The sequence below is a fragment of the Canis lupus genome, chromosome 2 (genome assembly GCF_011100685.1).
Source record: "Canis lupus familiaris isolate Mischka breed German Shepherd chromosome 2, alternate assembly UU_Cfam_GSD_1.0, whole genome shotgun sequence".
NCBI classification, from domain to species: domain Eukaryota; kingdom Metazoa; phylum Chordata; class Mammalia; order Carnivora; family Canidae; genus Canis; species Canis lupus.
The window spans coordinates 50,180,394-50,196,469 of record NC_049223.1 but is presented as its reverse complement, the minus strand read 5'-3'; the positions used below and the strand labels follow the sequence as shown (position 1 = coordinate 50,196,469).

The 16,076-nt window shown below is 39.7% G+C and overlaps 1 protein-coding gene across 1 annotated transcript in view; it reads left to right on the top strand.

The window, feature by feature from the left end:
• Positions 1-14,960, top strand: part of ADAMTS6 (ADAM metallopeptidase with thrombospondin type 1 motif 6) — a 287,287-nt gene extending 272,327 nt beyond the window's left edge. The window contains exon 24 of the mRNA XM_038530727.1: positions 11,810-14,960. Within this exon, the coding sequence (XP_038386655.1) occupies positions 11,810-11,919 (110 nt within the window). The 3' untranslated portion in view covers positions 11,920-14,960. The remainder of the gene's footprint in view (positions 1-11,809) is intronic.
• Positions 14,961-16,076: the final 1,116 nt, after the last annotated feature.

The following is a 16,076-nucleotide window of genomic DNA, read 5'->3' as shown; positions in this document are numbered from 1 at the left end:
CACCTGTACTGGTTCCCAGGGTTTGAAAATCCCCATAAAGCCACTCTTGTAGGGTAGTGTGTATAGAGCATGTGAAAACTGCATGTGTACTGGAGATATGATAAGGAAGCCTACATTTTTCCCTGACTCTGACACTAACTATATGACCTTGGTAAGTCACTTAACCTTACTGGAACTAAGTTTGCTTATCTATACAATGAGAGATTGGAGTGGGTAACCTCTAAGGTCATATCCGACGTAGCATTCTATGTTTGACTTGTGCCAGAATATAGAAATGATTTCTAACGAACCACATTTTGAAGTGAAAACTTCTGTTTCTCTTTGGATGTAGCAATGGATCTCTACCATCATGAAGATTAAAGTTCATGCTTGTAGTTGTATATATAATGAAAGCATATGTTTGAAAGTATTTGCATTTCAAATGCTAATTTCCTCATTGTAGAAAAGAAGAAAAAGATAATTACGTCGCTGTTTAGAGAGGAGAACAAAGGTCTTTGGGCTCTGAAATTTCTCTTTCTGATGTATTGGGTAATCTGTTTATTAACAGCAGATGCCAGCCCAAATCCTGAATTTTTTTATATCTTATTTCAATAAATATACTTTGCTTATTCAGCTAGGCATTCATTTAAAATTTCAAAGTGCTACTATGTAAGAGGCACTGTAACAGAAATCATAGGAAGTATGGAGACAAATATGGCACAGTCAGAAAATTCAGACTGCCTTGTCATGTGAAAATAGAGGCATGCTCAAATATAGCACAAGACTATCTTGAAGCTACTAATTTAAATTATGTAAGAAACCCAGTTGCAGGGCTCTGCTTAAAACTAAAGTAGAGAACTATCCTGAACATAATTTGTTAATATTTTTCAAGTGGAAATTATGTGCTCACACACCTATTAAGAAGAGATGTATTTCTTTTGACCAAATGTATCCAGTTTAAAGGATTTTTAAAATTTTTTTTAAAATAGACCTTTTTATTTTAAAGATCTTATTTATTTATTTGACAGAAAGAGAGGGAGAGAGCAAAGAGGGGGATGCAGAGAGAGAGGGAGAAGCAGGCTCCCCACTGTGCATGGAGCCCGCCATGGGGCTCTGTCCTAGGACCTTGGGTTCATGACCGGAGCTGAAGGCAGATGCTTAACTGACTGAGCCACCAGGCACAACTTAAAGGATTTTTTTAAAAATTACATCCACTATTTTTAAATGTTTCCTTAGGAATTTTATTTTAGGAAGAGTAATCATCTTGTATGACAACATGCCGAGAACTTGCATCTTTGCAAATGTACTGGTTTTTATATATGAGCCTCAACCAACATCCTTATTATATAATTTACTCTTTCAGATAAAAACAGTCTTAATCTACACCAATTCAAAATTGTAATTTTAATTTGCAAAATCTCTGGCTCTGATGCCGTCTACTTTTTGTCCCTTTAATAAGGGACATTCTAGAAATCTAACTTTTCTTCTCTTGAGAAGGACTCAAAAAATCCATGACAAATCGGACTCAAAAAATCCATGACAAATCAAAGTATTTTTCTTTTTTTTTTCAAAGTATTTTTCATAGCAAAACAATCTCTTTGAAGTGATCTAAATAAAAATATCTCTCTTATATAAGACTGCAGCAAACAGCTCTACCCATCATAAATTATTAGTGATCAATCACATGGGTTTGGAGGTCCATTTTTCTTTCTGAGTTGAAATATAAAAGGTTGAGGTAGAAAAGAGGATATAACTGTCATTATATTACTCTGTGTAATTTTGATAGGCCCTTTAAATTTATAATCCACCTTATACATTTCATATACAAAAATATCTGGATATGTGTGTATGCGCACGTGCACATGTGTGTTATAATTATGACAAGAACCTTCCAAGATTTGATATTACTGATGAGGAAACTGAGGCACAGAGAGCAATAGTGACTTGCCCAAATTATGAGACTAGAAAGTAGTAGACTCAGGACTTGAACCCAGATTTGGCAAGGCCCAAGGACATGTCAGTTTCAACCACATTTTTATGCTATTCTTAATTTGCTTTTTAAGTAGGGTATTTTAACATGAAAACAGAGCTTCTGGTTATAAAGTAGCAACACTTCATCATGAATCATCAATCATCCTGAATCAGTAGATTCAGGCTCAGTCATTGCTGAAAGAACTGGCTTTTTAACATGCCCACAGCAATATATATGTTGAAATTATGTTTATAGCTTCATTTTGGGCATTTTAGTAATTTCTCCAAAAGCTTTTCTGTCGTGGTTAATTATTATACATAAGCTTCACAGCTGGAGATGCAAAGTTTTCAGAGTGGGCAAAATATCATTTGCAACTGAACTTACTTCCTCCTGTTTTAAAGAAATTCTTTTAAATGGATAGATGTTAATATGAGGTTTCTTGAATTATTTGGAGAAACACCTCATGGTCATTTAATCTGCCTGGCCAAATCACTTTTTATTAATATTAATTTGAAGTAAGCAGTTAAGACAGTATTTTTAGCCTTCTTAGTAAAGGAAGAAACTTTTAGGAAATTATTAATCCTGCAAAATATGACTAACCTTAGAACTATTATTCCCTAAAGCTGCTGAGTCATTGAAAAGAAAGACGATCGCTCTTAAACGAAATTAAATTTAAAGTGGGTATGTCTGTCATAACTTGTTTTTTGTTCTCTTTGGCTTCCCAGTGGCATATATTGAATACATTAAATACCTATCTATTTATTTCATCAGGAGCTAATTATTGAGTGCTTGCTGTGGCCAGCCTCGGCCATTCATTATGGCAAATTCAAGTGCATTTATAAGTTCATAGTCTTACAGGGAAGATACTTAAGAAAAAAAAAAAAGGGAACGTAGAAGATGTTATGTGGAGCAGTTGACATAGTCCTAAGAGAATTCAAATGGAAGACCAGTGACTTTAACCTTTTAGATCAAGGCGAGCTTCATAGGCTATGTGGTCTATGAACCAGCTGTAATGTGTACTTGGAAAAATAACCCCGTGTGTACCCTGGGAAAAGAGGATGAAACAGTTGAATTAAATCATAAATTGTCATTCTTAGAGATATGAAATGAGCAGATAACATGGATTTGAAAAGAGAAGAGGTTCTTGTATGAAATTAATATGAGTAATCTAATATGGCTTCTGGAAATCAGATCAGGGAGAGAAGAACTGCCTGTTACCAAGGGAGAGTTGGGAGGGAAGTTTGGTAGTAGGGAAAGGAGTAGACTCTGGTTACTGAAGGAGAGTAGAAAAGGACCCCTTTTTCCCCAGCAGAATCAGGTTCTCGACTGTTAGTGGGAGCCTGTGAGAAACTGGTTCAGCCCCACCCCAAGACAGAGCAGGACCAAGGGAGATCCCTTGGGATCTAAAATAGAGTTTTTCAGAGAGGGTCTCTAAGGGTGAAATGGACAGAATCTTGAGAATTGTTTTAACAGCACAGTGTAGGAATTGATTCCCATTCTAACATTTTATTATGAAAATAAAAAGTTTCAAACGTAACAGCAAAGTTGAAAGGTTTATACAATGAACACCCACCCTCTGGAGTCCAACATTAACATTTTCCTGAGCTTGATTTGTCACATATATATCTCTGTCCATGCCTCAAGGTAATGGTTTTTAAATAATGTGCTCAATTCGCTCAAACATTATTATTTACCTAGCAAACATACTGACTGTGTGCCAGGTATTGAGACTATGAAAGGAATGTGACAAAGGTTCTTGTCCTCAAAGGGAGCAGATTTAGCGGGGGTGGCAACAGATAATTCTCACATATAAGCAATACTCTAACAGGATAGAAAGAAGTTACCATGAGTACACAGAGGAGGGAGCAATCAGCAGAAACATCATGGAGAAGGCAAGCTTGAGTGGGGCAAACAATTTGTCAAGAAGACAGGGAGATACTGAGCATTCCTGATAGAAGATGAGTATGTGCAGTCATGGGGACATGGAGGTAGTTCAGTATGGGTGCAGTGGGTTGGCAGATTAGTAGGCAGTAGAGATGTGGCTACAAAGAGAGACACAGGGACTTGGTTTTGGAGAGTCCTGCATGCACTGGAAGACAGGACTCTATCTACAAGTTCTAGAGAACAAGTGAAGGAAACTGGGGAGTGACATGCTTGGCATGGCAAGAGTGGGAAGGGGCAGAGAGAGGTCAACCTTGTATGGAAGAAGAGTCTAGGCTTGAGACGATGAAGGCTTGAACTAAGGCAGATATAGTAGAAATCAGAAGGAGAATAATGAGTTGGAAGAAATAATAAAATGGAAAGAATAAAAAGAACCCGATGAATGATCAGACATGGGGATGAGAGATTGGAGGTATCCACTATGACTCCCATTTAGATTTTGGTTCCTGGATGTTATAAATCATGATAAGGAATTCAGGAATCTATAAGGAAGTTAAGCACATTCATCTCCAAAAGCCATAATAAAATAATGGAATTTGAGTAAGATTTTTAAAAATAAAAATAAAATAAACAATGGAAAGAGATGGAAGAAATGGAGGAAGGTTAAGACAGCAAAGAATAACAAGAGAATGAAACTAAGAAGTGGAGCATCAAGATGTTAAAAATAAATAGTAAGAGGGAACTAGAAGGAAGAAGGGAAATATAATTTGCCATGTTCAACATCTGCTAACTTTAGTTTTTAATTCTTGAAAGCCTTCAGTGAAGAGTTAAAGCATTGTAGGCTTGATTTTGACAGACTGCCACGATGAAGGTAACACTGCGTTGCTGCCGGAAGTGAATTACAGACACACTGGGTATCACTGCATCTGAAGTACTACTCAGAGTAATTTTTTAAAATACATCTGGCAGCTAGGGCTAGTCTACTCAAGCTTACCTGAAATTTTATCCCAAATGCCATTTTATTCATCTTTTTGCAGTTTCAGGTTCCCTTGTACTTTATATGGTGAGTCTTTTCAGCCTCTCAGTAGCACAAGGCACTTTGTCATCTAGTATTTATTGCTGCCAGGTAATAATTCATCGTGTGCCATGAGCTGGCAACCAACCCAAGAAAGGTGTGGTCAGTGAACTTTACCAGCCTACACTCTCTAACTCTCTAACACTGGCTTTGGTGGGTCTCAGTCTACCTCAAATGAACAACTCAGAGAAAGCCTTAACAGCTCCAGAAATTTCATAAGACCCCCAGAACAAAAGAGCTACTGGATTTGAGGTTTAAAGTGGTATCTGAGGAGTTAAAACCAGTGAAAGAAATAATAAAGGTCAGTTGAAGACTTTGATTTCAAGGAGGTGAGGAAGAGTAGTTTTTTTTTTTTTCCTTTGCCATTTTAAAAAGCTCATAATGTACCTTAGCACTCAGGATCATATTCTTGGCTTCGGGGTTTACGGGGAACCCTGGGATTTGTGTTGGGATCATACCACCTTGAGGATGAATGTGGGTGGCATCCCGGGAATAAGACCGGGTAGAGAAACAGAAAACAAAGTGAATGACTTAATCCATGGTAAGATGAAATTGGAATCAAGTTTTATAGTTGATATCATCTTGCTTTGAGGATGAAAAGTTGGTGGACTGTTCCCATTGCAATGAATGATGTCAAGTTTCCAAGTGAAACTTGTTAGTGCACCCTTTTCCAGTCTGACTATCTGACATATCAAAGGCTCAATTACAGTTTTGTTTTTAGTTTTTGTTTTTTTTCAGAAAAAATACTTTCACATCCCTCACCCCCGACTCCTGCACCACACATTCACACACACAGCCTTTGCCATCTCATGTCTCACTAGGCTCTGCATCTCCTTGGGCAGTTTGACAGAGGCACAGCTGGTTGTACTTTTGTAATCCAAAAGATAGACTCTAAGATGCTTAAATCATAACTCTGTACTTACTGTGTTCTGCCTCTGAATCTCATAAAGAGTTTACAGGCACACAGGGTGTGCATTCTCCAAAGAAAGATGCTGAATGGTCATGAAAGGATATGTACCCCAGGCCACTCCAGTGATAGCCAGGCTTTATAGCATTTTATGAAATAAGTGCAAGGACACTACATTTCAGGAGTTGCTCTTGTACTCCTTAGACCAAGTGAAGCCTTCAAAGTCACAATGAATCTGAATCCAGTTGCATCCTAAATTCATAAGCCTCTGTTCAGTGTGAGTATTTTGAAATCATGTCTTTTAGGTCAGAGATTTGAAAGATTAATGTAAAGCACCTGGGAGTTAAAAAAAAAAAAAAAAGGCTGGCACATCAATGATAAGTAGATTCATGTGTTGCCTATGAAACAGGTTGTCTTATTTTATCATTCAACTCTACCAGAACCCAGATTACCAGTGAGACCCACTGTGGCATACCTGACAGGTTACTTAAGATTCTAATAATGGGTTTAGTTCATACAGTGAGGCCTAGAGGTTGGCTTTCAGCCCTTGATATATTCCCAAGTGTCCCTAAGAAGAACTTGAGAATACTCCATAAATTGTTCTTCCCACCAGAAATATCTGGCCTTGGGCAAAGTGAAATTTTATTTTCAGGGAAATGTGTGATGTAAAAAAGGAAAGACTAATTAGGTCCAGAAAATATTTATTAGAAACCACACAGTAAGGACCTCTTACCCTTCCAACAGCCTCACAAAAGAAAAGGTAGAATGAGTGTCTTGTCTTTTCCTCCCAGGACAGTACTCAGCTGGCACATGATGATGGCATAAGAGGAAATCCAGCTCCTTCATCTTAAAATCCTTGACTGTGACAGCTTAGATTCCACTTACCTCAAAAGCAGTAGATATAAGTGTATCTGCTTTAAGAAAATATGACAGTGAAGACCATACTTTCCAAATAGATTAATTGCAGATTCGTAATGATATCACAAAAAGGTTCTACTCAAAGGATTCCTTTTAATAGGTCTCTTATAATATAATAGTCTCTTATATATAATAGTTTATTTTTAGATTATATATTGCTTAGGTATAGAGGAGCTTTTGGTTATTAGATGTTTGGAGATTAGCTAGAAATCAGTGCCCACTGAAAATCATTCAGAAACTAAAACAGAACATTTATTATTGTTTTGATTTCAATGGAAAACTGTTTAATTTATGCATAGCTTTTCCAGAATGGTTTTATCACAAATGTAAGCTGTACTGTGTATTGATTCAAGGGTGAGAAGGTCATTTCATATATTTTTTTAAAGTTTTTATTTAAGTTCCAGTTAGTCAACATACAGTATATTAGTCTCAGATATAGAATTGAGTGATTCATCACTTACATTATTTCATATTTTTAATGGCTTTGACAATAATATGACATTATTTCATATTTTAATGGCTTTGACTGAGACAGGCTAGTGATTAAGTTTTATAATTAAGGCCTCTCGACTACATCAGCAGAATGTCATGAGTCAATTCAAGAGCTTGCAGCAAGTCAGTCCTCTCTAGGTAAGCTAGAAAAGTGGCAGATGGGCTGAAAGCCCTGGTATAATTTAATACTGCTCCTAATATATTTAAGATTTACATTCAGCTTTTGGTAATAGTGGGGCTTTAAAACTTCTTGGTGTGTCTCAAATTGCCTTTCACTTTTGTCATTTTACAGACTTGGAGGAGGTTAAAGCTAAGGAAGAGTATTCAGGCTATTTCAAATACCTATGACCTAGAACCTTCCTTTAAAAAAAAAAAAAACCCTACTCATTCTCCAGGCACCTAACTGGCTTAGTCTGTGGAGTGTGCAGCTCTTGGTGTTGGGGTTGTGAGTTTGAGCCCTCTGTTGTGTGTAGTTTATTTTTTTAATTCCCCTTTTCTAAGATGGCGAAGCAAATTTTCTGATGATGATGCCACAAGGATTGACTCATGACTTTTGGTATCAGCCAAGAATACAGAAGTCTTGACAGGCAGAAACCTTTTTGTTGTTTCATGCCAAGAATGCTGCCAAAACTGAGGGGTCCTCGCCCTGGCTCTTAGACTGAGCAGCTTTGTGATGAGCCTAGTTTCCCCAACCTTTGTGAGCTTCAGTTTTGCCATCTATATAAATCTGATGTTTTATATAATAAAAGGATTAAATATTGGGGATCCCCGGGTGGCTCAGCGGTTTAGCGCCTGCCTTTGGCCCGGGATGTGATCCTGGGATCCTGGGATCGAGTCCCATGTCGGGCTCCTTGCATGGAGCCTGCTTCTCCCTCTGCCTGTGTCTCTGCCTCTCTCTGTGTGTCTCTCATGAATAAATAAATAAAATCTTTAAAAAAAGGATTAAATATATAAAACCATCTATGTAAAGCATCAGCTTTACATACATCACAGGATTAAATACATGAATATGTAAAACCACCAGGCAGTTCCTGGCACACAGAAGGCTCTTAATCAATGATTTATAACGGCATTGTTACTGGATTAAGCTCTTGTGGCGTTAAAAGACTGAGAGAATGAAAGACTGGCTATGGTTGACCTTATCTGGTAAATAGACTTCCATCAATCCAAAGATTGGTTCTCCCTGTCTGGGCAGTCTCTAGAAGGCAAAACCAAGAAGTAGGAAGGGAGTCTTCCTTGGTAACCCTCCTTTGTTGGAGCCCCCACACTCCATCAAGGCTCCATGTCCTCTGGCAGCCACAGTGTCTCCACTTTAATAGCTCATCCAGCCAGTCTTAGCATCCCCAGCCCTGGCTCGTCCCCCATGTCTCCCCATCCCACCCCATTATGATGTACCTGCTTTCTGTTTAATATCTATTTGTTTAATTTGTTTAATATCTATCTGTTCATTTGTTTATGTGGCCAACATGTAACCCTTCCTGAGAGCCTAGGTACATTTTGACAGGGATCCCAGAGACATGACACATGATGATCTCACAGGCAGAAGTGTTGGTGGTAATAATAATAATAATGAGAGCTAACAGACTGAGAATAGACTGAGTGATTCCTCTGTGCTGCACTTTGTAAGCACTATCCCATGTGCGTCACTCACCACATCCTGTGGGCAGGTCTTATCATGGGTCTCTACTTCACAGATGAAACTGAGGCTTAGAAAAGTGAAGGAACATGACCCAGAACAGTCAAAGGCAGGAAGGAAGCAGCTCTGGAATTCACCCCGAGGCCCAGCTCACTCCAGGCCACCCCTAACACTGTGTTACACTGCTGGGCCAGGCAGGTCTTGGATGCTCCTAAGGAGCGCCTACCTCTCTAAGTTTGATTCTGCTCCCAGGACCCAAAAGGTTTCAGTTTTATTGAAATCAACTTAGTTGATGACTAACTTGAGAGGGGTATTGGAAAGTTCAGAGAGGGACACCCTGGCAGCCGACCTCCAGCCTCCCCCGAGGCTAGACACTGCTCCTGGCCAAAGGACCCACCGTGCCCTGGGCCTCTGCATTCCCAGAAGAGTACTCTCATTTCCAGCACCCACCTAAGAAGCTGAATCCCAAGTTACTTATATTGTAATAGACCTTGAAATCTGATTCTATGACAGACAATAACTGATGAATAAAAATATTCTTAAGTTGTTCCTCTCTCCAATTACCCCACCATCCACCCATTCAGGCTAGGTCTACAAGAAAAATCTGAATTTTCCTGTATTTTGCTCATCTCAGAATTTTCCTGGACCAGCAGGAACTCTTCCAAAAATGGAGTAATGAATCTCGCAATAAAATTGAACCCCAGAAAATACTGACTTGTGTCAACAGGACAGCATTTTCTCAGGAGTAAATCTAAATATTGTGTCCTCATCGAGAAAGTCAGAGCACTACTTACTGTCATCAGGTGGTAAGAGATAATAACTGATAGTGGTAATTTGACATCTTACACTTAACCAGTGCTGATAAACCTTGTATGCACTGCTCGAGGTGGCATCCTAGGATGTCCGTGTTATGTGTGGAGGTGAGAACTCATGATCCCCGTTTACAGTTCAGGCACAGAGAGGCTGTTTGTTCAATAAAAGAGAAAACTAGGATTAAACCAGGGCAGCCTGGCTTCCAATTTTATTTCCCTGTACTATTAAAGCAACCAGTCTTCCTCTACCTATCAACTACGTCATCTTTATATTTTTTTGCTAAAATTTATTTTGTACTCGACGTGATCCCATCAAGCCCTGCTGCCGACTCTGAGAGGAGTAGTCTGATGGCAGGCTGTCTCATTAGGATGATGATTTGGAATTAAAGACAAGTGACACTGTGTCGGCTTGTCCCATCATTTTAATAACTGCATTACCTTGACAAGATGCCCCTCTTGGTAACACCGATAAAACTTTTCTTCTTCCCCACAAAAGTATCCTTAGTTTAAACCCATCTTGGTTACTTTTTACTGATCATGACAGAGAGGAAATGCCACCTCCAAATTAAAATATATGGAGATCTTTGCATCTCAAATGCATACTTGATTCACAAATATCATCTGATTTCTTTTTTTTTTTTTTTAAGTGCAAAGCTTAAAGAAATTTTTCTTGTCTCTCCACCCTTCTTTTCAGCCAAAACTTGAATTTATGGAGAATCCTAGTATGGAAAGATTCTATTCAGATTCCTTCCCAACTATTATTCTCTTTAAGTCAAATCGTTTGAGTAGTAAGGGAGTTCAATGGTGGCAGTTTATGTTTGCAGAAGACTGAGGGCTCCTGTTTAAAATTTAACTCTTTCACTGAAAGAGCCTGGAATATGAGATCAATAAAGTCACCTTACTTTGCAATAATAATGGAAAACTTTCCCATTCCTTCGCACGTAATTTCTTGAGCTTGTCATATGCCTTGTATACCATGCATATGATGTCTTAGAACTTCAGTGGATTTCTGAAGCCAGTAAAAGAAAAAACATGCAGATAATCAAGTAAGCAAGCAACAACAAAACTGTCCTGTTACACTGAACTTCACCCAGTGTTCCGCCTGATTCTAATTACCTTCAGCAATTTACCCAGGATGCTTCAGTATAACCACCTGGAAAAATGAGGGTGGAACTCTGATTCTGGGAGGCATGTGGAAATTTAATTACGAGGTTTGCAAAGTATTTTAAAATCCCCCAGATAAAAGTGACCAGAGGACTAGAGACGAATATCATTATTAGAAGTAGTAGGGTTACGTGGGAGTGAGAAAGGTACTGAGGATCAAAGACCGGTGTCCCTTTCTCTGCACTGGCCCCTTAGCCCCCATCTTCTGCAACCAGCCTCAAGGAGAGATGGAGAAAGAATCATTTATTCACCTTCTGGCTGCAAGAACTGCAGACCTCAACTGTGGCAGTTCTAGCACTGAGGAGAAAACACACATAGGAAAAAAGAAGGCCATGTCTCACTTCCAAATTAAAAAAAGACATTTCTACATGTTTCCATAACCCACAGACTGCTGCCATTTGAGGCCAACCCCTCAAAGTTTTCCTCTTTGTCTAGCGTAGTTGCTGAATCTAGGCCACTGTCAGCAATCCTTTTCATTCACCCAGGCCCATCCCTATGCCTCACAGATGCAGAGATTCTCCTGAGACATGTGTATTTTGGTATCAAACAATGCAACTCATGTTTGATTTTGGATAACCTTGCATTGCTGAATAAAATAACCCTTGAGAAAGAAGCAATAAAAGCACTGTAAGAAAAATGACTCATGTTTCCAAGCTGTCTAAAGTGATCACTTATCCCAACAAATGGTAATTCTTTCAAGACACAGTGGGCATGCACCATACTTATAAAAGTCTGGGAGAAAAGCCTTGCAATCATTTTTTTTTTAATTGTGTTAAAATCTATCAAAAGAATGTTTCTGGTAGGCTGTACCAGACAGGGTATGCTTAAAAACAAAAACAAAAACCACATGGATGTGGAAGCCAAGGTGGATTGGTGCAAGGGGGTCCTTGCTGAACATGCAGTCTCATTGGCTTGTTTATGCACTTGTTTATGTCCCTCTAATTGTTTTCCATTTTCTGCCCCCATTCGATAGAGTGCAAAGATGTGAACAAAGTGGCTTATTGCCCACTGGTGCTGAAGTTCAAGTTCTGTAGTCGAGCATACTTCAGACAGATGTGTTGTAAGACCTGCCAAGGACACTGACCCATGGAAAGCCAGAGAGAGCGCCTTGTCATTTCATCGTGGAAATGCGTCCATCAAAGAGAGCCACCCAGAGGAAGAGGATTGATGTCCTTGCAAATGCATTACCCTGTGGAAAACGTAACCACTGGTCAGCCCTAGCTGACAGGATTTCAATATTATTTTAACTTCTGTGAAGTGGGATTTATTGATCCAAAGTGCTGGACACGGTATTAAGGAGGGAATGCCAGATCGGAGAGATCCAAACAACACAGGGAGACTTGCTTACTGTGGAACGTTTGTGTTCTTTCGAGTAAATCCAATAGCCTGTTTACCTCCTTGGACCATTAAGATAATTTTTATTATGGACTTAGCAATGACACTGAATCCATTTGTATTTAAAACTGTTTAAAATGTAGCTGTTATGACTTGGTCAACTATGGAAGTAAAGAAGATTCAGAAATCTTAAGTCATAGCTTAAAAATATTTACTATACTCTATCTCACTACAACAGCACCACAATTTAAATTCTAAAACGGGCTTTTAACTGTAATTTAAGGAGCAATTATAAATCAAAAGTAATGAACGTTTGTATTATTTTTCTTCATTCCACGTAATTTCCTTAGGAATAATCCCCCTGTTCTGAACACTGCTGTGAGCCATATATAAACTATATTAAACTGAACAACAATGAAGGACTGAGTGTAAGGCAGTGCATCAGTTACTGCAGCTGTGCAAGTCTATAAATCCTGTGCTAAAAGACTGTGGCCAACTTGCCATCGTGCAAGTGAAGCTGAGATTTCCATTAAAACTTTAAGAGAAAAACATTTCAATTTCATGCAGAAGCCAGACCAGGGGGTACGGTAGAGACTGAAGAGCCAGGCCCTTTGCTGCCATCACACAAGATGCCTCAGTTCTTCCTCGAGTCACCCCAACTCAATCGTGTTTACATCCTCACCAGCCACAGAGCAGCTTCCGCCCCGCTGGATTGTTGCACGCGTGTTGAGCTTACTGAAACGATGCCGTGCAAAAGATAGACTGGCTCAGTAACAACCAGGCAGACCCTTTTGCTGACCATTGTGATGGGTTCCAGATGTCCCTTCTTTGATATAGCAGAAGGGCATTTATTTATATGAGAGCAAGTGTGTGTGTGTGCGGGCGCTTTTGAGTGCATGGGTTAGATGAGTGTGCTTGCACATAAATGTGCTATTTCTGTGAGTTTTAAAAGTAAGCAAGGGGTAACAACCAAAGAAGAAAAACTCATGAAGCCTAAAGACCATAAAGCATAATTCTAATAGTCACTCAACCAACTATTTTGTATTTTTTATGGATACTCTGAATGGCAATTAAATGTGAAACCCAAGTTTCTTGGGCAAGTCAAATTCTAGACTCCAATCCAGAATCCTAAATTAAATTGATTAGCTCATAGTTTCCCTCTCCGCAAGCTTCATATCATGCTCATCAAGAGATTCAACAGTGGGATTAAAAGAGAGAAAAAAAGAGGGTGCTTCTTTATATTTTGTACTTGAACCCTTGTAGCTTGCAGCAGGTTCTTGATGAATGTGCTCGTGTCCTACAGGTGTGTACACCATGCTGCACCAACACCTCAGGCTCCAACCAAATGGGCGACTTTGTAAAGATACTACTTTCAGCGAAAAGAGTATGTTTGACTTAAAACCCATCACCGTGTGCTCAGAATACACATCAGGTGTATCACCTACACTGTGACCTAAGGTAGATGATTAGTTTTTTTCAGAAAGGAAAAGAGACTCACAGACTTGAAAAACCAACCTAAACTTCAGGTTTGCTATGGACAGTCAGCTTGGGATGTTGTTCTGCACACTCAGTCGTGGTCATCACTATGTTTTCACCTGCTTTCTCTTTCAATACGTTAGCTCGTGTCCCTGAGCTTGCCAGAGAAAGCTACTGACAACACACAAAAATCGCCAGGGCCCCTATGTATACTGCCCTCAGAGGGCCAGCCAGGTGCCATCTAGTCCGTGAAGGGGAGGCAGCCCGTGAGCCACACGGCCCCGGCACTGAATTCACTTGGCCCCTTACAAAGAGCAGTTAACTTGGTGCTAATGCGTCCTGGTAAAATAAATAGAAGACGAGTGGTTTCTGTGGCATTTTAGGCATAGGTGTCCTGTCAGGATCTGTTTTTCCCTAACATAACTATCAGCTCATGTTTTTATTCCAAGAAGATTTCTTACACTATTCAGTCCGTTCTTCACCCCACCTGAAAACTAATGTTGTGAGGGCCGTTGCCCTGGGCCCCCTTGACTGACACTAGAAGAAGGGACAGCTAGTGTTCCCGCAGGAGTAGGCACCAGACCTGAGGCCAGGAGCAGAGAGCTTCCAGGCACCGCATTGGAGAACTCTGCTAAAGGGAACCAAGCACAGAATGTAACAGGACTAAACCTGAGTGGGGGAAACAAATCATATTCTGCAGCACATCACAGAACCGCTGCTAACTCTGTAGTCAACCACCGGGCTACATGATGCTCTCTTCCCAAATAATAGCAATAGGATTGTCAGTGGAGGCTGAGCCACCATGGCAGGCCCTCCGAAAGTAGCGTGCTATGTGGACTTAGGGAGCCCCAAGGAAACTGATACCCCATGGCTGAGAGCAGTACCTGCCACTGGCATAAAGCTTGCCAAAAAAGGAAAGGTGAATATACCCAACTGATTAAAGCCCTTGAGATCTAAGTGACTCCCCCAAACAGTCCATTTCATTAGGAATTTTATTGGAGTGAATGTCACATAGGTATCCTTAATAATACAGAATGAAATTACCTTTGTATTATTGTGATTAGTTGTTGCTTATTATTTTATACTCAGTATTAATGTGGTACACTGTTACTTTTTTTTTTGCTTTTGTAAATTATATTCTAATTTATTGCCATGTTTCCTAACACTTGTCCTACATTCATTCTCCTGCTTGTAATGAAAATGAAAAAGTCATTGTAACACTTGATGGAGTGAAATTCCACACCAGGCACAGATTTTTTTTTTAACATAGATAATTTAGTAAAAATAAAAATTCAGCTTGTAAGAATGTCTCAGATGAAAGTTGTCTATTCCCTGAAAAGCTGGTGTTAAACTTGTAGTATGGGGAAATCTATCTTTTGTTTTTTTTTTTTGTTTTTTTTTTTTTTTTTTTTTTAATTTTTATTTATTTATGATAGAGAGAGAGAGAGAGAGAGAGGCGCAGAGACACAGGCAGAGGGAGAAGCAGGCTCCATGCACCGGGAGCCCGACGTGGGATTCGATCCCGGGTCTCCAGGATCGCGCCCTGGGCCAAAGGCAGGCGCCAAACCGCTGCGCCACCCAGGGATCCCAGAAATCTATCTTTTGGAATATCACACTACATTATCCAAATTATCCGGGAAGCATCCAGGATTGAGATAATTCATTGCATCCTTATTACCCTCCCCTGAGATTGCATATATTTGTATTTTAATACTCTTAAATACAAGGGCTTTGGGTATTTCTGGTGGAGCTCTAGCCCCAGATGCCACTAGTCAGCTATTCTAACCCCAGAAAGGAAGTCCAGATTGACCCATGACTCTTTTGCCCCCTCCTCCTTTTGCATTTCATATGAATTCTTTAGCATTAGAAGAGGATGCAAGATATTTCATTGTGGAAAAGGTACTGAACAAAAGTTCATACTTGGAAGGATTTTTATACTTGGATTCAGCAGGGAGCACAGAAACATGGTGGACATAGTTTTCCACCTTAGTTCGGCCACTGCAGAGCTGGGGTGTACTAGCAACATGCAAAAGTAACTACACAATTTTTGAAACTCAGCAAAATTAAGATGAGGGTGACCCTCCTGCATGCTTTGCTACTTGAGTATGTTCATAATGACAATTTATCAATGACCTAAGAAGATGTGGAATGCCCAAGCAGGTTGTGCTTCAATCTGCTTACCTCCATATCCACCCACACACATAGCTTTTTCTGCTACAAGAAATGAGGTGCGGTGAGTAGATGGTCCTGGAGAGTATTTCCCCAGGATCACTCTAGGAGCCAGAAGTGGCTGGAATATTATGAAGACTCTGAGGCCAACTGTATCAACTTCCCACCGCATTTGCAAAGGGTAGTAGTTCTGCTAGGGGTTGGGGAGGAGGCAATAACAAGAACTAAGTTTTGCCTTAGCTTAGGTTCCTCAGAGGCTA